The sequence below is a fragment of the Cupressus sempervirens genome, chromosome 6 (assembly GCF_028749045.1).
Source record: "Cupressus sempervirens isolate cs-2001-9-10 chromosome 6, ASM2874904v1, whole genome shotgun sequence".
NCBI lineage: Eukaryota > Viridiplantae > Streptophyta > Pinopsida > Cupressales > Cupressaceae > Cupressus > Cupressus sempervirens.
This window is the reverse complement of record NC_143123.1, coordinates 27,302,574-27,329,137: the sequence shown is the minus strand read 5'-3', so window position 1 is coordinate 27,329,137 and position 26,564 is coordinate 27,302,574. Positions and strand designations below refer to the sequence as shown.

The following is a 26,564-nucleotide window of genomic DNA, read 5'->3' as shown; positions in this document are numbered from 1 at the left end:
GCTAAGGAAAGGTATGATTTGGGAGAGTTTGAATAAATGTGTGGTACTTGCAATACTAACATCAAATAAGGATGAAGAGTGGAAGATGTGTACAAATTCTAAAGCCATACACAAGATAACCATCAATTACAAATTTTCCCTACCAAGGATGGATTATCTTATGGACTGCTTGAGTGGAGCTCAATACTTCACGAAGATAGACCCCAAGAGTGGGTATCACCAGATTTGAATCATTGAGGGCAATGAATGGAAGACTAAGCTAAATGAAGGTTTGTATGAGTGGTCAGTCATGAACTTTGGGCTAACCAATGGACTGAGTACCTTCATGCAGCTCATGAATGAGGTACTAAACAATTTTATGGGAAAACTTGTTATTGTTTATTAGATGATAATATGATTTTCAGTGAGCATTTAATGCATATCCATAGAGCCTTTCTGCAGCTAAGGGAAGAGAAACTTTTCATTAATTTGAATAAGTGTAGCATTGTAAAAAGGGAATTAGTCTACTTGGTGTTCGTTGTCTCACCTGATGGGCTCAAAATAGACTCAGAGAAGGTGAAGGTTATCCTAGAATGGCCTACCCGAAGGTCTGCTACTAAGGTAAGGTCTTTCCATGGTTTGGCTAGTTTTTACAGGAAGTTCATTAGAAACTTCAGTGGTATTTGTGTACCCCAAACTGAGACAATGAGGGGAATAGAAAAGAGTTCAAATGGACTGCAAGAGCTGTAAGAAGTTTTGAATTGTTAAAGAAGATGACAGAGCAACCTATGTTAGCACTCCTTGATTTCAAAAAGTTGTTCTAGGTGGATTGTGATCCTAGTGGTAATGCCATTGGAGATAGTTTGAGCCAAAGGTAAGCCCATTGCATATTTCAATAACAAATTAAATGATGCAAAGAAGTATTTTGTTTATGACCAGGAATTCTATGCAATAGTTCAGGCATTAAAGAAATGGAAGCATTATTTGTTGCCAAAGGAATTTGTTTTGTATACTAATCATCAAGCAATACAATACCTAAGTAGCCAACGTAGATTGAATCAAAGGCACTTAGAATCGGTAGAGTTTTCGCAGAGCCATACATTTGTTTTGAAGCACAGAAGTGGACAATCTAAGAGGATTACAAATGTCTTAAGTAGGAGGCCAATACTGTTGACAGAAATACAGATTGAAGTGGTTGGGTTTAATGAACTCAAGACTATGTGAGGATCCTGATTTGGTAGAGGCCTGGAAGGCTTGCAAGGAACCTATTACTCTAAATATGACAAGGTAGCTAGACTACATGATTGAAGATGTTATGCTATTCAAAGGGAGTTAGTTGTGCATTCCGAGGAGTTCCATGAGGGAGAATTTGATCAAAGAGAAACATAGTGGAGGAATGGCAAGACACTTTGGTCGAGGTAAGAGCATTGCCATTGTCAATGAGCATTACTTTTGGCCTCAACTGTCACAAGATGTGAAGAAACTTGTTCAAAGTTGTTGTGTGTGTCAAATAGCTAAAGGAGTCAGTCAAAATACATAACTCTATCAGCCGCTACCTATTCCATCAAGGCTCAGGGAAGATATAAGTATGGATTTCACTTTTGGCTTGCCAAGGATACAAAGGGGCATTGATTTAGTATTTGTGGTGGTTGATAGGTTTTCAAAGATGGCTCATTTCATTCCTTGCCACAAGACCAATGATGCGGTTCACATTGCTGATTTATTCTTCAAAGAAGTGGTGAGGCTACATGGTCTTCCAAAGAGCACAATTTCATACCGTGATACCAAGTTTGTTGGGTATTTTTGGAGAGCCTCGTGAAAGAAATTGAAGACAAAGTTGAAGTATAGCTCTGTACATCACCCACAAACTGATGGGAAGACTAAATAGTGTATAGAAGTCTGGGTAACCTATTAAGGTGCTTTGTAGGCGATAAGCCCAAGGGATGGGACTTGATTCTACCACATGCAAAATTTTCTTAAAATAATTTTGTGAACAGAAGAAGTGTTTAAAATTTTCTTAAAATAATTCTGAACATGTCAAGAACCTACATGAGGAATTGCACAAGCATATCACCAAAATGAACATGCACTATAAGGGTAAGGTAAATTAGAAGAGGAGGCATAAGGAGTTCCAAGTTGGGGATAAGGTTATGGTGTACTTGAGGATAGAACAGTTTCTAGTGGGCACCTACAAGAAGCTAAAGATGAAGAAATCTGGTCCCTCCAAGATTTTGAAGAAGCGTGATTTAGGGAATGCATATGAGGAATGGCCATATGGAATCCACAATTCTGCTATTTTCAACATTGCAGATTTAATAGAGTATCTGGAAGGTGGCATAGAGGAGGACCATGTACTTAAGCAATGTTTATTTCTAATTCCTACCTCTAAGAAGGAGATTGATGCAACCCTGGATAGCCACATAGGAAGGAGTATTAGAAACTAGTATGAGGAGTACATAGTGAAGTGGAAAAGCGGACCTATGGAAGACTTGGCTTGATTATCCAAGGTCAAGGTTTGACCCGTTCATCAACCAGCTGAGACCTGGTAGGGTCACTTCTCAAATTACCCTAGGTGTCTGAGGTAGGAGCATCCAACGGTGTTAAAGCAATCTTGAAATTCCCAAAAATATCTCTAGTAATAGTTTTTGTTTGATATTTTTGCATATTTGGGTACCCATTTGAGCAAATTAGAGATTCCAACTCTCAAATTTCCACTGCTACTTTTCTAGGTCAGTTTTCAAAATTTCATGGTAACATTAAAAATGTAGGAAAAATGAGCTATTTTGTAGGAGGGCCATGATTATAAAGAAATGGAGGGTGTGAGTTCAAGGGAAGGTGACTAATGGAATTTTTAACACTCTAGAAAAAATTCAAGTCAAAATGTTTCACCATTTGAAAATTATTGCAGTTTTATAGTTTTCGAAGACCTCTTGAAAAACCTTCAAAGTAAAATTTGAGCTATTAAACGGTCTCATACGACCCTGAGAAATATTACAATAATAGAGAAGTCATCAATTATTAGTTAATGGTTATCTATTGTAAATATCTAATAAGCTTTAGTTCGCTTTCGTTTTTTTTCCTTCTCTAGAATAGAATGTTTCTAACCTTTACGATTGTTTCCTAAGAAAATATCGTCTCATTCTTTTGTATAAATTGACCTTTCAGTCTCTGTTAATATCAAGCAAGTATTTACCAATTACTTCCATAATATGGTATCAGAGCATATTTCTTAATTTTTTCAAAAATTATAATTTCTTTTCCTAAATTATCAAAGCCAATTGTTGAAATTATTCTATAATCCTTGCTTCCTAATCTCAAAACCCTGAGATTTTCAAACTAGGGTTTTTTGTCTGAGTTTTTTAGAAAATCGTGGATTTTTTTCTGGAAAAATCGCAAATCGCGTATTAGAAAAATCGAAGACCGGTCTGCCCTAACCGTGACTTCAACAAAATGCTTTTTTTCTATTGCTCCCGTTTTTCATTGGCGAAGGAGCTTGACTTTGCTACCAAACACGATTCTCTACTATCACGACTTCTCCCATAAATTGTCACTGTTTTGCATCATGTTTTAGGAGAAAATGCATGCAGTTTTTGCAGACAATTTTCTGCATTCGGCTCTTCAAACTCACGCCTCCTACGTTGTTTTTTGGTGTTTGTTCAGCACTCTCTAGCCCCATTCGTCCATGCACATCAATCCTTGAAGAGAACTCGACCATTTTTTCTAGAAAAATCAAAAAAAAAATTGCAGATTCGACCTCTATGGCCACCAACTGAATTTTTGCTCGAAACCCTAATTTTTGGGGTCACAAATTTTTTTTGATTTCAAATCCTTAGTGAGTTTTTCGAGAGCTCAATTGGGTTGTCATCAATTTTTCTGGGTGCCTCAATTTTCAAGCCAGTGAATCCAAAAAACGACAGCATATTCCTTCTGGGTTTTTCAAGCTCTCTTCTGAGTCACTCTCTGAATCTTCTGGGTCTTCCATATTTTTGCCTCGAAGAATGTGCTTTCACAGATTTTCACAGTTTTTCATTGAAAAACGTGCCATGGCATTCCTGACAAATATTCTGCTCGAGCATAACTCCAAATTCAATGGTCGAAATTATGGCACCTAGAAGCAATAGATCAGTGCAATTTTTGAATATCGAAACACCGATCAACTTGTTCTGGGTGTTACAAAGTGTTCGACTTCTTCGGGTCTTGATCAAGACACATTGGATCTGAATAATCGAGAGCCAGTGGTGCTTCTCAAATTATCCATAGTTGATGATCAGCTTTCTTAGATTGCATCCGGCAAGATAGCTACCGAGATCTAGACACATCTCAAAGGTCTTCATTAGACTTCTGACAAAAGCAGAGTCTTCTTTCTGAAAAACACTTTGTTTTCTATTATCACGGATGAGCGCACCTCGCTCCAAGCACACTTGAATTGGATTTAGGAAATCCGTGATCAATTACTTGCCATTGGTCACAAGATGGAGGAAGAGGATATTGTGGTTATCACTCTTCGGAGTTTACCAAAATCCTATGAGCATTTTATCGAGACTCTCAACACCATGTCTTCTGGTGTTGATTTGAAGTTCACTGATCTCTGCACACTGCTGCTCCAGCAAGATCGGTGGAAACAACAATTCGGTAGCAACTCCAATTCCACCTCCACCGAGCAAGCCTTTGTTGCAAAATCCTTTCAAAGGATAAGGGCAAGTTTCAACAGCCATCTCAACAGAAGTCTTCTGCTCCAACACCAGATGGTTCTAGAAAGAAGAAAATTCAATGCAACTACTGCCACAAGTTTGGACACATGAAGGTTGAATGTCGGAAGCACTTAGTTGCACAGTCTAAGCAATCAGGTTCGCAACCCAAAGCGAACAGTGCAGAGCACACTGAGTAGGTGGAATCTGCCTTTTACGCCTTCATGGCTAAAAGACCTGCAGATCATGTGAAGTCATCTACCTGGTACATTGATTCAGGTGCCTCTCGTCATTTCACTCACTGCAGAAACTGGTTCACTGACTACCAACCTTATTCAGACTCTGTTATTTTTGGTGGCGGAGAAGAGTACACAGTTGTCGATAAATGCAACATTCAAATTCAGTCTGTTGAGAGGAATCTCATTTTCCTTTATGTGTACTACGTTCCAGGGATGGAACTAAATCTACTCTTAGTCAATTAGTTGCTGCAACATTCTCCACACTTGGCTATCACCTTTAGTTCATATCAGAGCACCATCACTGATTGGGCGACTAAGTCTATTGTTGTGGTGGGTCTTGAGGATCATGGTCTTTTCAGACTTACTGATTCGGGTGATTCTCAGGACTTAGCTATGGCTGCTCGGTGATCTTCTGTCAACACACTTTGGCATCAGCTATATGGGCACTTAAATGTGCATTATCTCTCACAGCTTGCTCGGGGTGAGCTTGTTCTTGGATTGCCAGAGATTCAAACTCAACAACTTGCAGTTTGTGATGCATGCCAGGCTGGGAAGCAACATCGCACCCCTTTCACCAGTGGCGATTATTGGCGAGCTTCTCAAGTACTTCAGCTTGTTCATGCCGATATCTACGACCCTATGGCCACTCCTGTTCTTGGGTCCAAGTATTTTCTAGTGTTTGTTGATGATTTCAGCAGAAAAAAGTGGGTGTATTTCCTTAAAAAGAAATCAGATGCATTTCCTGTATTTCAAAAGTTTAAACCCTTAGTTGAAAAAGAGTCTGGGAAATCTATTATTACTCTTAGATCAAACAATGGGGGAGAATTTTGTTCTAATGCTTTCTCCAGCTTCTTGGATACACATGGCATCAAACGCCAGTTAACCACACCCCACACGCCACAACAGAATAGTGTAGTTGAACGTCAGAACAGGACAATCACCGAGATGGTTCATTCCATGCTCTAACATAGACATGTTCCGAAGTAGTTTTGGGCAGAAGTAGTTAACACTGCAATTTATCTGTTGAACCGGTCACCCATAGTGGCGATCAAAGGTAAAACTCTGGAAGAGGCCTGGTCAGGTCGCAAGCCCAGAATCAGTCACCTGAAGGTTTTTGGCTCCCTTACTATTGTTTGGATCCCTGATGCGTCACACACCAAGTTGGATGCCAAGAATCAAAAACTCATGCTTACTGGATATAGCAGTCTTCACAAAGCCTACCGTTGATCGATGTTGAGACATCTCGTCTCATCTACAGTCGTGATGTAGTCTTTGATGAGTAGCGAGGATCTTTCATGCCTGTTTCTCCTATTCCTGATCCAGCAAACCAGCCTAAGATGGCTCATGGTTTGTGAGTTCAACTTCCATTAGGTCCACCTAATGGGAGGGCTCGAGTAGCTACTGCAACTCCCGTTATACCAGTGATACCTGTACAGACACCTTTGGCTCCTCTTGCAGGATCACCTCACTCTGTAGATGCTTCACCTGAGTTTGATCCTGATTCTTCTGATGAGGATCTTGCTAATCAAGCATCTCCTAGTACTAATGTTGGTCATTCTCCTATCCGGCCTAAGTGGTGGGCTAAGACACTTGCTGATTTTCGTGATGATGAGTTCATTGATGGGAGAACTGCTTCAAAAAAGAGCAAAACTATAAATTATGTTCACTTTGCTCTTGTGGCCAACATTCACAGTGTGTTTGAACCTCAAACATATTCCGACGCTAAAGGAATTCCAAAGTGAGAACAGACCATGACATCTGAACACCAGAGTCTACTGAAGAACAACACCTGGGTCCTTTATGACCTTCCACCAGGGAAGAAACCCAATGGCTGCAAATGGATCTACAAAATCAAATACAAATCGGATGGTACTTTGGATAAGTACAAAGCTCGTTTAGTGGCGCAGGGCTTTTCTCAACGTTAAGGCATTGATTATGAGGATACCTTTGCTCCTACTACAAAGATGAGCACCATCAGATTAGTCCTAGCCATGGCAGCACAATTTGGCTGGAAGGTCCATCAGATGAATGTCAAGAGTGCTTTCCTGAATGGTGATCTCCATGAAGAGGTCTACATGACACAGCCTCTTGGTTTCAAGGGTGCTGGTAAAGACCATCAAGTTCTCAAATTGGTAAAAGCTCTCTATGGCTTAAAGCAAGCCCCTCGATCATGGTACATCAAGATTGATAAGTACATCAGTGATCAAGGCTTCAAGAGGAGTTCTTCATACTCAAATTTGTACATCAAGACTACTAACAGTGGCGTCATCCTTCTGATTATTTATGTGGATAATCTGATCATCACTGGCAATTCGGCATTTTTTATTCAGGGAATCAAACATAATTTATGCCAGTCTTTTGATATGACTAATCTTGGGCTCATGCATTATTGTCTAGGTATTGAAGTTTGGCAACAGTCTTCTGGTATATTCATCTCTCAATCCAAATATGCCAAGGCTCTATTAGACAAATCCTAAATGCAAGATTGCAACCTTGCATCTACACCTATGGAGAAAGGTCTCAAGTTATCAGCAAAGTCTGATCCTCCTTCCGTTGATGATACTACATACAGGCAACTAGTAGGTAGCCTCATCTACCTCTCTGCTATTAAGCCTGATATCAACTTCACAGTCAGCTATATTTCATGCTTTATGAAAGCTCCTAAGGCTGATCATTGGATGGCAGCAAAGCGTGTGCTTCATTATGTGAAAGGCACTTCAAATTATGGACTTTTGTACTCTCAAAATTCAAATCCTATACTCAATGGATTCACAGATTCAAATTGGGCAAGCTCTGCTGATGATAAAAAGTCAACATCTGGATATGTGTTCAGTTTGGGATCCGATGCAATCACATGGACCAGTAAGAAGCAGCAGGTAGTTTCTCTCTCTTCTACAGAGGCCGAATACAAAGGGACTATTAAGGCAGGATATGAAGTTGTTTGGCTTCGTCAAATGCTTGGGGATATGCAAATGTCACCAGTAGGACCGACTACTCTGTTTGTTGATAACGAAGGCGTTATCAAGTTTAGCACGAAATCCAGTCTTCCATGAACAAATCAAGCATGTGGATGTTCACTGTCATTACATACGACAGCTGGTTGAAGACGGGATTATAGATTTGCACTATGTTCCTACCATAGATCAGACTGCAGACATTCTCACCAAGCCTCTTGGCCTTGATAAGTTTGTTAAATTCAGAGGACAGCTTGGTGTGTTCGATAGATTAACCATTAAGGGAGGGTATTACAATAATAGATAAGTCGTCTATTATTAGTTAATGGTTATCTATTGTAAATATCCAATAAGCTTTAGTTTGCTTTCATTTTTTTGCTTTCTCTAGAATAGAATGTTTCTATTCTTTACGATCGTTTCCTAAGAAAACATCGTCTCATTCTTTTGTATAAATTGACCTTTCGATCTTTGTTAATATCAAGCAAGTATTTACCAATTACTTCCATAATAAAAAATGGGGACGGCCGAAAGCAGTCCTTAGTATTGTAGACCACTCAAAGAGCTTTCCAACAATATAAACGGTTTGTCAATCCAAGTCCCTGATCAAAAGTTATGCTTCCTAGAAGATAGACGACTTTTCAGGAACTGCCTATTTTCGCACCTACTTCTAATTTGAATTTCAGATCCTCTGGTTTGGCACTCCACTGCCAAATTTCAAAATGTAAATTTCATTCTTGGCTTCAAACATAAAATAGGCTATTTAAGGTCCAACTTAGCGAAGGATAGTTTTTTGGGAGAAGGTACTGTGAGAAGGGTATTTTCTCCAGAATCTGATAACATTCTAGCCCATAAGACAAATAGTTGGGTTTGTTTAGACCGTATTGAATGTAATAGCTTCTCATCTCGGATAATAGAAATTTCCTTTATTGTTGTGTTCATTTGTGTTTTGAGTCGTTCCCTCATCAAGTTTGATCTATGCTCTTAGCAATTCCACAAAAAATCTCTCAAAAAAATTTCAATTTTATCCATTTGATGGTTAGTCATTAGCCAAGTAGAAGCAAAGTAAAGATGATGCGATGAGAACTTTCTGCACAACTTGTACTCTTCCTGCCAAAGACAGAAAATGAGTGCCATTTCACATGTTTCTTTTGAATTTTATCAACCCACTCCAACATGGCTTTAGTAGAAGGATTAATAGCAAAAGGGATACCAAGGTATCTAACAATCTCATTAGAGCCTTTCCATTGCCAAGACATTGGCTGAACCCAACTGGGAGGACAGTCCGACCAACCTAAAACTGAAGATTTATGAGGAGCAATTTTAGCACCAGAGGCTAAGCAAAAAAATTCAAGTCTATCCAAGGTGTTCCGAAAATTAAGTTCCTCAAATTCCAAGAACAGAGAAGTATCATCAGCAAACTGGGAAATAAGAAGAGAATCATTGTTAGAAAGGAGGAGACCTTTCACAGGAGACCAAGGGAGGGCTCTATGTGTACATAGAATAAGGCATCAGCAGCAATCACAAATAGAGCAGGGGTGATGAGACAACCTTGTCTAATTGATCTCCCTAGAGGAATAGAGCTAGAGAGGTTGCCATTCACATCTATGATAGTAGAAGAATCCTTGAACAACACCTTAATCCATCTGCAAAAAAACTCAAGAAATTCAAAACCTTGTAGCATCCCAATAACAAAAGGCCATTAATTCTATCATAGGCTTTTTCAAAATCAAGCAATACCATAGCCACATTCTACTTACTCTCCTTAGCCCAATGCATAGCTTCCCAACTAGTAATTAAATTCTCCAGTATATATCTACCTTTAATGAAACCTGTTTGTGTAACTGATATAAATCTATTGAGCAAATCCTCAATTCTTTTAGCCAACAATTTAGCAATAATCTTATAAGAGATGTTCAATAATGTTATTGGCCTCCAGTTTTTAACTTCAGCTCTGTCACCAGCCTTTGGGATCAATTCGATCATGTCTTTATTAATGCTTTTGCCTAGGGATCCTCCATTAAAGGAGTCATCATAAAGTGCTAACAGCTCACTAGAAATCTAGTCAATATTAGTTTTATAAAACTCAGCCGAAAGACCATCACATCCTGGTGATTTATCATTGGCTAGAGAGTTAATAGCCCATTTAATTTCATCCAAAGTAATAAGAGTGCTTAGTCTGTTACTATCTTCTTCTGACACTTTTTTGGGAATCAATTGCAGACATTTATCAAGTGCCTCATAATTAACATCCAACATTTCAGATGAAAAAAACTGAGAATAATATTCAAAGAAGCCTGATTGGATTAGTTCTGGATCCAATGATTTATCACCATTAACATTAATGTGATCAATAAACTCTCTTTTATTCTTTGCCTTAATAATGTTGAATAAATACTTAGACCCCCTATCACCTTCTAGATTCCAATTCAATTTGCATCTGGCTCTCTGCCCTTGAATCTTATAGTTTTGGATCTTCCTCAAGGAGTGCTTAATTTTGATCAACTCAGCTTCTAATTCCAAATCTTGAATTCTGATCTGCAAATCTTTCTCAATCTGGTTGAGTTTAGACTGTGCCCTATTTTCTTCAACATTTAAAATCATAGTTTTTTTTTTTTACCAATAATCTGAAATTTCTTTTGCCAAACATCAACTAGTCCTTCCCACATTTCCCTTGGTAACACATCACCACTGACCATTTTAACAATGTTAGTGACCTGCCTGAGAGTACTAAGAGTATCCTGATCTTTAAGGAGAGAGATTAAGTTTAAATGGCTTGTTAATCTTAACTCTAGAAACTGGAGTATCACCTTGCAACTCAATCCTTGCAGAGATAGGAGAATGGTCAAAAAGAGAAGCAGGAGTAACTGTGATAGGTGAGTGGCCAGGATCAGAGAGAAAACCCAGAAGAGCATAATTTGCATAAACTCTATCCAACCTACAGTGGACCCAACCCTTTTGATTATTGCACCAAGTATACCAAATATCTTGAAATTCTGATTTCCGGTCCTCAAGAGGATCTAAAACATTAAATTTCCTTTTAAATTTGCTCCAAAAGAATAATTCATTACCTTTCCAATTGAAAGAGTTACCTCCAACTTTATCCTCCCTATGCTCCACCATATTAAAATCACCAATAAAAATCCACCTAGTATTAGGCAAGTTATTTGAAGCCCATTCCCACAATTCAGCTCGGTCTCTATAATCATTAGGTGCATAAAAGTTACACAATCCAAAGCTCTGACCATCTTTACAAAATACAATCCAGAGCCCTATGACAAGGAGAGACACCTCTATTCACAATATAGTCTACCCAATCAGATCCCACAAGAATAGCAACTCCCCCCTTTCCCCTTTCATGGTTGGAGTAGAATGTAGTAGCGTGATCCCAAAACATTTTTAGAATAGTGTAAGCTTGAAATCCAACCATTTTAATTTCTTGTAAACAAATAAAATCTTTTTTTTTTAAGTTATTGCACAATCTTCTGACAATGTACTTCCTATCATTCATCTCCAACCCTTTAACATTTCAGCTATGGATATTGATCATGTTCATGATTTTTAGGGTTACTCTTACCATTGTTATACAATCTGTTAAAACAATCAGTTATATCTCCCTGATTACTTTTATAACCACTAGAATTGGTTATATCTGATTACCATTGCCCTTTCTTTGCTTATTCCTTTTATTGGTGACATCAACAAAAGGGGGCTCGGTATTATTCTCATCTGGAGAAATTTCCATCCCCGAAGACTTCATCCATTCAAGTGCATATTCTTATCAGTCAAAGTGTAATTGGCATTCTTAACCAGCTCTGCCCTCTCAACTAGAGAATTAAGAGCAAGTTGCTGAGCATTAAGTTTGGTGGGGGTTTCTACCAGAGGGACAACAAGAACAGTATCTTAAGGGCAAATAATAGATTTTAACTAGGTAGAACCACTCGGAATGATCTTAGAAGTAGAAACGGGATCATAGGTAGGAGTTAGCTCAATGTCATACAAGGGATTGACAATAGTCTCAAAATCCTCTCCTAGAACATCATTAGCATTTTTATTAGTATCAACTTCCATAGACTTCTCTATCCCTGAGATGCTTGCAGCCTTCCCAAAGGAAGGTGTCGAGGGATTCTCGAAATCAAAACTAGAAACTTTATTAGCATTATCTTTTGAAACCTCAAAGTTAGCTGTTTGGGGTCTAAATAACTCCGGACAATCCTTTCTTGCATGTCCATTCCTTTTGCAGTGAAAACAAGCACCAAAGTTACCAAGACGAAAGACTTTCCATGAAAAAGCTTCGACATCAATATTAAGAGAGATATTATTAAGAAATACAATTCCCGGTTCAAGAGCAACCAAAACCCTAGCATTTAAATGTGGGAGGGTGCTCTTAAATTGCTCAATTTGTAGAATCGAGCCAATAGGCCTTAGAAGTTGATGGATAAAGGGCCAAAATTCAACATTCAACTTCTCAATTTCTACCCAATTTGGTGAAGCCCTAGCAGACACTTCTTCTGCATTCCCAGTCGGCAACCATGGGAAGGCTCCAAAAAGAGATTTACCCACATTCCCAAACTTCTTAAGTATTCTTTCTTGCATACTATGAGTCTTGACAAATACAACAAAAAGCCCTCTTTGAACCATTCTACAAAAGGTCATATGAATCCCAAGTTTCTTACCCCAAACACTGACCACCCCCATTCATCAAAAAATTTCCGAGAGGGTATGAACCCTTTATCTGAACATGCAAAGAAAATTGCAACATTTTTTAAATAGGATTGCTCTAATTTGATGGCTCTTACCATATCCTCATTTGACGAAAGAGAAAGGGTCTTCATTTCATGGGGTGGGATCTTACCTTCCTCTTTTCCTCCACCGACACCAGACTTGCCTCCATCGCCGAGTCTATCTCCATTGGTTGCGGCTCCGTCTCTGTTGCTTCAAATTCCATCTGGAATGGCCCTGCAGATTTTACTAGAGAAGAAAGCAGTCGACGGGCAAGAAGTTGAAGACTCTTCCACCACTGCTTTATATGACAATTTCTCTCAAACTTCCTTCTGCTGAACATTAGATTTATCATGTTCATTGGTGCAAACCTCATCAACTTTCATCATATCTCCAGACGCCTCTCCTCCACCATCGACCATGATTACCACTCATAGATTCCTCATGAGTGATCCAGGGGGGGAAAAATGATGACAAGGCAAGGTGGGAAAAAGAAGACACAAACAAGGAATCCCAAACGACACCCATAGACACACGAAGGAAACTCAGTAAAGAACACCCGCAATGAAAAACAAGAGCCAAAAAGCAATAAAATCAATGAAAACCAAGGCACAAAAGGTGAAAAATTGCAAAGAACACGTAGTAGGGTATGGAAGCCAATGCACATAAGTGTATGGCTATCGTACAAGTTGCAAAGCTCGTTTTTGGACCTTCTCTACTTTTTATTGGCATTAGACATTTATACATGCCTATTCATCTAGGATACCGATTCGTGGCTTCCAGGCATGGCTTCCGCATCGGAGGTGGACGGATTCTAGATGCTCCCGGAAGCCCTACGGGTGCTCGCCAGAAGCTAGCCACAAGCTCCCAGATGTACCTGGAAGCTGAGGCTAGCTTCCGACCAGCACCCGCAGGGCTTCCGAGCGCATCTGGGAGCATCCGTGGGCCTAGTGGCCTTTCAAACTAAAAAATAAATAAATAAACCTTTTTTAATGACTTAAGTGACCAATATGACATGTGATGGAATGATTTTTTTAAGTTTTTTTTTACTATAAAACCCTAAAACGACCCTAAAGGTGAATATTGAAGCATTCACAAGAGTCATTTTAGAACTTTGTTTGCACCTTCAGCCACTTCTTCATTGTGAAGCTAAGTTCAGCATTTTCGAAGAGGATCGATCAAAGAGGGAGAGATAGCTTTCTCAAAGGAGTTTAAACTATTCAAGGTAAGTGATCAATCCTTTTCTTGAGTATTTTGATGAATTTTTTTGAGTTTTTGATGATTTTTTTCAAGTTTTTTAAGATTTTTTTAAAGTTTTTTTTCAAATTTTTTTTTTTTGAAAGATATGGAGAAGCAACTTTGGGTATCTATTTAAGTAGTTTTTCTCACTTCTTTCCACTTGTATACATGATGTTCATAGTTGTTAGGAACTAATTAAAATTTATTTATTTCCTTATAAAATAGGTTGCAAAAAACTAGGCAAGAATGGATACCAGTGGTAGTACTAGTCAAAGTTCAGTGGGGGGCCAAGGAGGGGGAGGGACTAATAATTTCAAAATTGATATAGGTTCTCCTTTGTGGAGACATACAACACGGATATCACAGGTTTCAGGAGGTGGCTCATACTACTGGAAGTGCAATTATTGTCAAAGTAACAAAGGAAAACCTTTCAATAGCTCATATTCCCGAGTGAAGCTTCATTTTATGGGCCCTGCTAGCAAAGGATTTGGAATGTGCAAAGGCAAAAATAGTACTGGGATGACTAGTGCAGAAATACTTTCATTTGTGAAAGAACAAGAAGCTGTTGATGCATTGATCAATAGATCAAAAAAAAACTACTATCAAAGTCCTTCCTCAAAGAGCAAGCCACAGACACCCACTGAACCAATTGCATCCTCCCAACACCCATTTTTGCAAGTACCTGTGCCAGGAGAGGATGAGGAAGAAGTGGGAATTTCAACCCACAAAAGAGGCCCATTGCACACCGCATTTAAAATGGAGGCAAGAGACTGCGCTGATGAAGCTATTGCATGTTGCCTCTATGCGAATGGGCTTCCTTTCAACTTGGTGAGATCGCCATAGTGGAAGGAAATGGTGGCAGGAATCAAAGAATCACCAACTGACTACACAAGCCCAGGGTATGAAATGGTGTGTACAACTCTATTGCAACAAGAGAAGGCACATATAGAGAAAGACCTTCAACCAATCAAAAAATCTTGGAAAACTTCAGGTCTAACTATTGTGTCAAATGGTTGGAAGGATACAAGAAAACGGCCACTAATTAATGTGATTGCAATTTCCCCCAAAGGGGCAATGTTTTTTAAGGCTATTGATTGTGAGGGGCAAGTGAAGGATTCCGAATTCATTTCTAGAATTCTCACCGAGGCCATCAAGACGGTGGGTAGTGAGAATGTGGTACAGGTGGTCACAAACAATGCCAAAAATTGCAGGGGTGTGGGTGCTTTAGTTGAGAGTCGGTATGACCATATTTTTTGGACCCCATATACTGTTCACTCCCTTAACTTGATCGTGTAGAGGATTGGCACTAAAGTAGATTGGGTGAAAAAAATATATGAAGAGGGGGAGGACATACAGATGTTTGTGACCAACCACCACATGTCACAATCCATTTTTAGAACATACTCCAAATTGGAGTTGCTGAAGGTAAATTAATTTTTTTAAATTACTAAGTTTCATGGTTTTGTAATTTAGTTTAAAATTAAAATTTATAATTATATTGTCAATTGACATATTGTTAACTTGCTTAGGTTGTTGAGACCCGTTTTGCATCTCATACAATTGTTATGAGAAGACTCCTCAAGGTAAAAGATGCATTGGGCCAAATGGTCATCGGTAATCAATGGGGTGTATGGAAGATCTCAAATTCAGAACGAGCACAAAGGATCAAGGATTTGATCTTGAATGAGAGTTGGTGGGCTCGTGTGGCATATGTATTGGATTTCACCGAGCCCATCATGACTATGCTCCATTTTGCTGATACAGATACACCTTGCTTGGGGGATGTGTATGATGGCATGGACACCATGGTTGAGAAGGTAAAACATTCTATACAAGCACATGAGAGTGACCCCACACAACGCGAAGCCTTATGCAAACAAGTGCAAGCAATTATCCACCATCGCTGGAATAAGATGACTACCCCATTGCACCTCCTTGCATATGCCTTATCTCCTAGGTACTATAGTGAGGAGGTAGTTGGTATGCCAGGTAGAGTTGTACCATTTACGGATGAGGAGGTTGTTGAGGGGTGCCACAAAGCTCTTACAAGACTATTCCCACTAGAAGAAATGCATGAAAAAGTGAGGGAAAAAATTGGGTTGTTTGCTTTGGGGTTAAGGCATTCTCCATTTGCACTAAAGGACCAAAATAGAATGGGAGCTATCACATGGTGGTACATGTATGGTCAACCTTTCAAGCATCTTCAACCTCTTGCAATCAAGGTCCTATCACAAGTAAGTTTTTTATTTTGTTTTGTAAATTTGTTTCAAACTTTTATGTTTACATTTGCATTCTAGAATTTAGTGTTTCACACATTCTATAAAATTAATTTTCTTTTCATTTGTATGTTTTGTGACAACTATATAGGTTGCTAGTTCTTCTGTTGCTGAAAGGAATTGGAGTACATACTCCTTTATCCATTCAGTGAAGTGTAACCGGTTGGGCTCCAAGAAAGCTGAGGACTTGGTCTTTGTCCACACCAACTTGTGCCTTTTGTCATGTAAGAATGATCATTACAAGGAAGAGGCAACAAAGCTTTGGGATGTAACCCCTGAGTGTGCAGATTTGGATGCAACACTTCATGATCTTGCTACAGTTGGAGACGGTGATGATGATAGTGTGGCACATGGTGCATCTAGCATAAGTGGAACCATACTTGGTTCAAATGATCTTTCAGCAGTTGGAGATGACAATGAGAATGTGGATTTTCTTGTGAATCCCTATGATTCAGAGTCAGACTCTGATTGATTGAATCTTCAGACTTCAATCATTAACTATGTTTTTAAATTTTATTTTGTTGGAATCTTGAACATGACCTATTTGAACTTATTGTTTAAGAGTCAAGACTAAACGCTAATGTTGGACAAGCACATATTGATATTGATATATCATATGAATTTTGAAATATCTTGAATTTTGATAAAGGGTTAACTATTAAGTATCATAGATTCATAGTCATATTATCAAATGATTTGTTTTTGTATATTTCTTGCATTTCTTTGCATATATTAATAGTATATATTTATTTTTATTTTTTTTTTTTTTTTTTTTTAAATATATATATATCAAGGTTGCATGGGTACTCGTACCCACACCCTTGGTACTCGTACCCACGTACCCAAGTACCGGGTACACGTATCCCACGTACCGGGTACTCGATGGAAAGCATCATAGCTAAGGACCTTGATTAAGATTCTGATTTTTTTTTTGGTTTTTTTTTTTTGTATTAGCTTGTTTATCAAACTTAATTCAATACCAAATCAGTTTGAAACTTTGATACTCATTAACAGTAAACTTTATCACTGTTCAAGTTGTAAGTTTATCATTTGCAATATGTCATTGTCATATGATTTAGGATTTTCTTATTCATGTTTAAAGTCTGCCTTCTTTGTTATGCATCTAAGCATTTATCATGTATTATTATTTCAAACATATAGCAAATCTGAAACTGAAAACAATACATTACATTTGCAAACTTTATCACTGTTCTTTTTTTGAAAAACCATTCTCATGACTCATAATTTCAGATTTTTTATAAATATAAAAGTATAATTTTTAAATAAGTTTGACATACACAAGTACCTCCATCCCCTATTATGAAAAATACTTTAAACATTAAACATTCAGCAATAGCATATATATATATAATAATTTGACTTATGGCTCATATTTTCAAATTTCTTGTTTTGAATGCTTAATGTCATGACTCATGACATATATTTTGATTTACATATTTTCTATAAAATATTAATTATATAGAAAAAATTAGGCATACACACGTACCCCCGTCCCTTATTTTGAAAAATATGCGTACCCGTACCCGTTCCAGTACCCATTATCGTTCCCGTACCCACGTACCCGTGCAACCTTGATATATATATATATACGTTTCCTCCCACATCCACATCCAAAAAAAAAATCCCCGCCTCCCGTATCCGCTTCCAGAATCCACTTTGGAATCCGCATCCAAATCAGTAACTTAGTTATTCATTTATATACGTGATTTGTTAATAGTTTAAAATCTCTAAATTAATGAGGTCGGTTGGAAGAGTGGTGATCATTGCTAAAGGGGTACCACCAATAGGCATAAAGGATTTATATGAGCGATTTGTTAATAATAAAAAATCCTAAATTAATGAGGTTGACTTGGAGGAGTGGTGACCCTTGTTGAAGGGGCACCACCAATAGGCATAAAGGAAGACTAAAACTTTCTCTCTTAGAATTGAACACACAAGCAATCCTACAACAGACCGAATTTAAAAGAGAAGTTTGCAGAGGAGACAATAGTATCATCTATGGTTGGAAGGGCAGCAATGATTTGTCTCATTGCCATTGGGTAAATGAGCATGCCAATCAACATGGTATCAGAGAAAACACACTCTTAAGCCTATGTTGGGTGTTAATGTGATTGGGCTTCGTTGGGCTTCTTGAATGAGTTGAGCTCCTATGTCATGTCCTACAGTTAGTGTTCTTAACACGCTTGCAGTACAATGAATGATCACATTCCTTGGTGGATCTGCAACATTCTTTGTGTGCTAACCTGCGATGAATAAACACCCAACATCTGTTGCAAGATGAATCTTCCCACCGCATCGGGCGAGCTAGATCTTGGGTCTATGATTTTTGTGGACTGGAACTTTACGGTCTTCGCACAAGTGAGCATATGCAAAGCCTAGCTTGTTCTTAGTGCAAATTGAGGTGGATGCTTGTTACGCTGCCGCAATCTTGGTTGCGAGCTGCAAACCTCAGTGGAAGGACTTCTACAGTGGATAAAACTCGCCAAGGAATGGTTATAAATAATGTGTAAGCTCAGGACTATGCTTGAGCTCAGAGCACACAGTATGATGGATCGCACTGCTACTACGATTGGCCTGTTACTGATCTTTGTACACGAGATCTTTGTGCCTACGATGGATTTGTCTCTACGCATTTGGATTGCGTTTTGATTAACCACTGAAGGAGCAAATCAGGTTTGCCGAGGGCGTTGACCTTGTGTCCAGTGACAAACAGGATTTCACTACGTCTCCTTTGTACTCAGTATTTGTGATCGTTGCGGGCTTTGTGCTTTGTGCGAGGGGATGGGTCACAATCTGTATTGGCCATGTATGATAATTTCAGCTAGAAGATGCAAAGGATTTGTCATTTACTGAGTCTTTCTGCGAATAATTTTCATGAACAAAGGGTCAAAAAATAGGGGTTACTAATGTTGCAAGGTTGACCATTGCTTGATGGCACCTGGAATAAAATGCGTAAGCTGCATGATGAGCAGGAACTTCAAGTTGTGGATGAGACACAAAATGACACAAAGGGGTTGTTGGCAAAAATTTCGTTAACAAATAAGTGCACTATGAGAGTGACTCTCGTCGTCGTGCAAATATAACCTACACTGGTGAGTCAAATTACTGTAACATTCTCTGCTGATGCGAATAAAACCGAAGAAGATAATCTGTGACGGAACTGTGATCTCCATTATTCTGAGTCAGCGTAATGGGGTGTGGCCATAAGCGGACTTCATAGTTGATCATACATACAATCCGCACTAGTTGGTATCAGGTGTCATGCAATGAATGGCCATATGCTCTTAGCATTGACTGATTGTTGAAAAAAGCCATTGGGTAATAACAAGTTACAGGGGCATCTTCGAGATTGTTGTAACATACAACATCAGTTGATTGGTTCGCTAAACACCTGTAACAAGTTTCATTCATACACATAACTCACTATAGATTGAAGCACTCATTTCTTTGGGGATCGAATAATATAAACCAAATACAACAAACAAGTCGTTGAGCAAAACCTTGTCGTCTCTATCGAATCATTGTACCGAGGAGCAAACTATGAAGATAGTTATATCGATTATGCATCAAATAGAGAAAACTCATATTGTAACTCTCTCACATTGAGATCGCAAGCTTCATGTTACCCAAAGTATACTTTGGTGGAGTCAATTATACTTGAAGGTCGACATTGTATTTTCTTAATCTTCATTGTTGGTTATAGCAACCCATCACTACATCGTACACATGAATCAAAAAATTAAATACTCCTAGTTATAGCACGTTCCTGTTGAACCTCTGATCGTGGATAGTAAGTGTGGTAGGAACAACTGAAATCGACTACCAACACCTACAACCATTCATCAATATACAATGATGAATTGGAAGGTACTCTCTCAAGGAACCGGAGTTACTGAGGTTAGGATCCATAAGTCATACCCTCATCTATTTAATTAATTATTCTAGCACATACCGAATCATTATTAGTTGAGTTTCTTAGGAGACATCGAAAATATGTATGTTTCAAATAGATGTTCCTAGAATTGTGTAATTTGCAATATTATGATTTGATTTTTTGTGAAAATTTGAAGATATCAGTTAGGCTCTAGTACATGACATTACATACTACATAAGCAACAGTTGAAATTGGTATGAGTGCAGAGTACATAATTAATCTCTTGGCTGCCATTATCATGTGCAGAAGTTGAATATGGAGTTACGCGGGCTTTTTGTTTTTGTCTAAGAATTACTAACACTGTGGGTACTCAATTCAGCTAAGGAGACTCTAATGTGCCACGTTTGAGAATAAATTCACAATTTTACATTCACTCGCGTTACTGTAGAATCAGACAAGTACATTTGTGTATAGGAAACTGCTCCTACGAGGAACATTGTGATCATTGAACAAATAATCATGTGCCTATGATGAGGAAAACTATCACAGAAGATTCAACTCTAATGTAACCCATAGTAGAATTGTTTGTCCAAATTGAAGAGTTGTTCCAGGAGGAATTGGAAGAGGACGCTTAATTCTAGATAGAATTTAGAGCACGATGGATAAGACCTCAGTCCAGTACTTCGACTAAGAATCCACAAGATGAATCGAATAAAGTGATTTGGAATAAAGGTCAAGAAGGAAAGTTCTAAACTTGTAGCAATAGTAGCGGAGTAGGATGATTCACCCATCATTGGAGTCATTTTAGACAATTCAAATCTGATTGCATTCTTGGAGCAAGATATCTTCCATGATTAGGACCATGTGAGAAGGATATGCTTCCATGTCAAATGGAGCAGCTAGAGGATCTTCTTTTGTTGACATACGAGTATCTTGGTCATATTGGTTCAAAGAAAGTGGACCATGTCAAGATGGATTCTCTAGTAATTAGGTATACTTCCCTTTGGACCACGACTTCTCCAAGTTCGGTCATGGGAAATTGTAGCAATCAAAGGACTATGGTTTGTAGGATGGAGTCCCATGCATGTAGGTTGGAAGGCCTTTATGCTGACACATAGTTCATGATATTCCTAGATAGATGGATACTTGGTGAGCTTGGGATTCATCAAGAGTGATGCAGACTCCAACCTTGTATTTCATGATAGGTCAAAGCATGTGGAGATCAAATATCACTATATTAGAGATATAGTGCAAAGGAATGCTATTCACTTGAGGTACATTAGCACTAATGATCAGGCGACCGATATTCTCACCAAGCCTGTTGCCAAAGTGAAGTTTGTGTTTTTCGAGACAAACTTGGAATTGTGGAGAATGAAATCCTTGTTGAGAGGAAGTCTCAGCATCAGTGATTTCTAGATATGTACTATAATGCATTCTTCTCTAAGAGAGAGAAGTTTGAGGTACAAGCCCTAGTTAATGCATTATTCTTTGTGAGAGAGAAATTTGAGGTGAAAGCCCTTGTTCCACCCTCTAGGAGCAGCCATGGTGAACGTCATGATGAGATGACAACATCATGTTGAGTGATTTTGTGATGAGCACATGTGTACATTTTCATTTTCATTCATGGGAGTAGCCATGATGGACCAACCATCTGGGAGTAGTGTTGAATACATGGTAGCTTTGGTCAGATATTGGGATGATGATTGATTTGATGATGTATATAAGTATGTGTGTATGTATATCAGCACTCTATATATTCTGACATACACACACATACATATTTAATTGTATTCAGTCACATCATTATTTCATATATGTTTTGGAAACCGATTATCATTCTTGTATCTAACTGAAACACCATATATTCCAAGTATATTATCGATCTGCATTTAGAGAATATTAAATGCAGATTAGTGTTATTTGATGTTCCATCTCCAATCCCAATCAAGCAATATGATCTGTGATGATATTCAGATTGGACATTTAAATTGTTTGTGAACGATCACTTTCAATCTTAATTAATAAATCATTTGCATTTGTTAAGGTGTGAATCCCGATTAGAGATCCGACATGTAACTAAAATGAAAAGGCACTTTCAAGGGACATCCCATGAACGGGCATGTCTCCCTCATGACATATGTCCCCTACAACCTTACATAATGCAAATCCAATCCCAAAGGAAGACATCGAATTCAATTAATGTTCAGCCTCTTTGAGATCGAATACCTCTGGATCAATTTCAGACTTGTGAATTTATATTCAGTATTTTTCAATATTGATTTAGCATAACCTTCATATTTGTCAAGATCAAGAATTATCAATATTCTGATTACAACTTGCAGATAAAGTACATTAATTAGTAAGAATCATATTCTGAAAGTAGAAAAGGCATTGATCAAATCTGAAAGAAATTTAATCATATTTAACATGGTATTAGAGCCTTGCTAAGCAAGATCCGATTAAATTTGAGATATCAGATTACTCATAAACATATTATCTCTTGAAATAACAATCACATTTCATTCTTCATAATGTCTAGTGTAATCAGATTTGAGGATCATCTTAAAGGTGCATACAACTTTACATCATGGAAATTTAGAATCATGATGATGCTGAAAGAAAATAAGTTAAGACTCATTTGTGAAAGAAAACTAAACAGAACTAGAGAATGATCCGGAGAAAACTCAATGGATTGAGAACAATGAGAAAGCTATGAAACTTGTAGTAGATGCAGTTAGAGACCATATAGTACCTATACTGTCAAAACATGAGACTGCATACCTAATGATTAAATCCCTTGAAAGCACTTTTGAAATAAACAACACGAGTAGGACCCTTACTCTAAAGAGGCAACTTAATCATGTAAAACTAAACAAGGGAGAATCCATTAATGTATGTTTCATGAGAATCACTTAACTAAGAGATCAACTGTCAACAGTTGGATATCAAATCGATAGCAAGGATTTAAAACTAATAGCTCTAGGTGGCCTACAAAACTCATGGGAGCCATTTGTTCAAGGAATAAGTGCAAGATCAATAATCCCTAAATTTGATAGGCTAAGAACAGATTGCTTGCTAGAAGAATCAAGACTGATGACAAAGGGAAACAATCAGAAACCCATAGATGAGGATATTCATGTATTAAACACAAATTCTCATAAGAAAGGTAAGAAGAAAGACTTCAAGAGAAAGAAGAATACTCTTATGGAAAGGGATCATCCAAGAAGAGAAAAGACATCTCCCAAATACAATGTTTCAGATGTGATCAATATGGACACTTTGCAATCAACTGATAGAACAAAACAACAAGCATCCTTTGCTAAAGTTGGAAAGGCAAATATAGAACAAGATTCTGAGAAATTTGTTTTCTACTCAGCATTATCAAGCCAAGTATCAAAAAAATTCAAAACCTGGGTGACTGATAGTGGTTCATCAAGACACATGACAGGATTCAGAGAACACTCAAATACTATGGTAGAAGAAACTGATGAAGAAACTAATGGGGATGATTTTGCACATCCAGTAAAGGGAGTTGGAACTTGCACTATATATTTAATGTCTGGCATCTCTCTACAACTCACTGGAGTATTGTTTGTACCGGGAATAAAGAGGAATCTAATATCCATTTCTGCTCTTGAAGACAACGGATATAGGGTTACCTTTATAAATGAAAAAGTTCTGACATGGCCAAAGAACTCCACCATAAAGAAAGCACAAACTATAGGTATAAGACAAGGATATCTCTACAAACTTTACACTGACATAAATCAAGCTCTTATTCATGAGCGCTTTGACTCAAATGAAAACTGGCATTGAAGATTAGGACATATTCATTTCCATGCCCCACATTCAATAGAAAAATTGGTGACAGAATTGCCCAAACTAAAACAAATTCATGAAGGAGCATGCAAAGGGTGTGCCCTAGGGATGAATACAAGAGGACCTTCCAAAATAGTTCAAGTAAAATAAAAAATGTATTAGAATTAATGCATTGCGACTTATGTGGACCGATGTTTGTACCCTCCATATATCATCATATATCGTCTATGGTTGGAGGGCAACAATGACCCTTGCCATTGCCGGTGGTTAAACAAGCACACCAATCAACAAAAAATAACAATTGGAAATGGCATAATCACAGATTCCCAAGAAAATTCAGTAAGCAATTCTACTTTGAAAGAATTAATGGTGCCAAACTCAGTCAAAATAAGAAACGTTATTTTCTACAAGATTTCAATTCATATGTAATGAATTCAGCTATTGCATTTGGTAATAATGAGTGGTTGATCTTGATGGCAAATATGAAATATGTCAAAGTGCTTATGAGGAACATCCAAACAAATTTTACTTGTTCTGGGAAACTTTGAAAGCATTGTATGGCCTTTCACCAAGAGTCTACTAGTTCAAAGTTCAAAGGTCAGTCATCATTCTGTTTCTGAACATTTTAAATAAAACCTCTAATTAATGAACACTATGGTCCAAAATTTTAATATAAACACTTAGATATTAACAAATAAAATCAAAGACCATGTCTTGAATGAATGACGAAATACACATCCTACAATTTGAACTCTGTACAATTTTTCTTTAAAAATGCAAGTTCACCTGCCAGCCTGAATCTGTGAACAGCAATTGCTTTGCCTCCAAGGATGGTGTGTCATGCAGACTAAGAAGAGGACAGCCACGACTCTGCCACATGTTCATAAATAAGAATACGTTACTTCTGTAAGATCTCTGATGCAACATATGAATTTTATGTATAAAATTATAATACTATTTTCACAAAGAGATGTGGAATATGGATAAAACGTATGGGAGAGATGTAATTTTAGATTAGCTTCCTAGAGACTGCAAGAAACAAGATAATTAGAAATTATGACCGGCACATGCCAAAGAAAATGCATGGTACACATTTCAGTGGAATCTGAAAATACTCTTGGAATAAAAATTTGTGAGATTCCAACACGTCAAACAAAAATATTGGACAATATTTTTATGTTGAATAAGATTTTCCGTTATAATGAGAACTCAATCATTACATAGCCAAGGAATATATTACAGAAGATTACAGGAGCTGTGCTTGAGGAGGTTTTAGGGATACTTTTAAACTTCAGTTCACATACAAGTTAGTGAGGTTCCATATTAACCAATGAGAAAAAATGCGTTTGATTAACCACCATTCAATTCCTTTTTGAACCAGAAAAATTGCTATGTTGAGTTTTAAAATCGTCCTTAATCCTAAAGCTAAGTTAATATTAAATATTGGCCAGTTTCAGTATTGCAGCAGAGGACTTGCACGATTGAAGTTAAAACCAATCACTGCCAAAAATAAGTAGCTGCAAAAAGAAAAGTTGCATTAAAAAACACTACCATATGGTTTTTCCAAGAACTTAGAAAATGACAAATTGAACTATACCTCCAAGTTTTTGATCATTTGTTGTCCAAATGCATCCTCTGGATGAATCTGAAGAAACAGCTTATTTCAGTTCTCAAATGCAAGTGAAAATTTAAAAACAGTTCACGTTGATACCATAGAATAGTATTACAACAATAAAAATTATATGCTTTATTACAAAAGGAAACCTGTTCATATATGACAAAAACAGAACTGGAGAACTTCTCTGCTGCCCATTTGACTACTGCACGACTTGCACACGGCTCCAAGTAGACAAGAACACATTCTGCAATGATAAAAGTCGGCAAGCTGATAACATAAAAATAGAAACAGCTTAATTATGTTGTTAGTTTCAAGCACATTTAAGGTTTACACCCATTAAAATTTCAAAAATTTCAAACGAGACAGATGACAGACAAAAACAGACACGTCCAGGGAAAAAACTGGAGAGAAAACTAGAGGCAAACTCAATACCAACTAATAACTCATGAATTTTAGAGTTGAAGGCAACCTCTTTATGTGTTTGCAGTAAATGGATTGGGAATGTAAAATACTAGAATAATTTGAGCCATTAGTACTTCTTCAAATAGAATTATCTTATGTGGCCCTAACTTCAACAAGAAGACCCAATTAAAAACATAAAATGAGAAAGAAACAAGTTACACCCCATCTTGAAAACTAGGTGGAGACCACTTCAAACACTACCAAGTGTGTTATGCACAAAACACATTGGTAAATGTCCTGCTCTTTTGCCAATCAGGATCCTTTTTTAGCATTAGAAAGCAAATCTAGCCTTATTTTAGAAATACTGGAGACCAATTCAAACACTAACAAGCGTGTTAAATGCACAAAACACATTAGTACATATCCTACTCTTCAGCCAATCAGGATTCTTTTTGAGCATTAGAAAGCAAATCTAGCCTTATTTTAGAAATTAGTAAATTACACAAAACAACTTGCAGTTGCATTATCACAATGAAAATGCCTGCTGTCTTGATCCGCAGTCGTCGTTGCAGTTATCAATCAAAATTAGCACTTAAAAAAGTCCCAATGGACCAAAACCTTCAATACCCTAACAAGATTATCTCGACCATATAATTTTCAGAACACAAATCTGTCAAATAGCGATTTGGCAAAACATACTACAATTAAAAAACCATATGTAGCAGGAAATTTTGAT

The 26,564-nt window shown here is 37.6% G+C and overlaps 1 protein-coding gene across 4 annotated transcripts in view; it reads right to left on the bottom strand.

Moving 5' to 3' along the window:
- Positions 1-26,564, bottom strand: part of SBI1 (Leucine carboxyl methyltransferase) — a 118,795-nt gene that overhangs the window by 5,715 nt on the left and 86,516 nt on the right. For all 4 annotated transcript variants that reach the window (XM_089786487.1, XM_089786485.1, XM_089786484.1 and 1 more), the window contains 3 exons: positions 25,573-25,693; positions 25,406-25,453; positions 24,595-24,678 (listed from right to left, as the gene is read on the bottom strand). In XM_089786487.1, the coding sequence (XP_089642613.1) occupies positions 24,595-24,678; positions 25,406-25,453; positions 25,573-25,693 (253 nt within the window). The remainder of the gene's footprint in view (positions 1-24,594; positions 24,679-25,405; positions 25,454-25,572; positions 25,694-26,564) is intronic.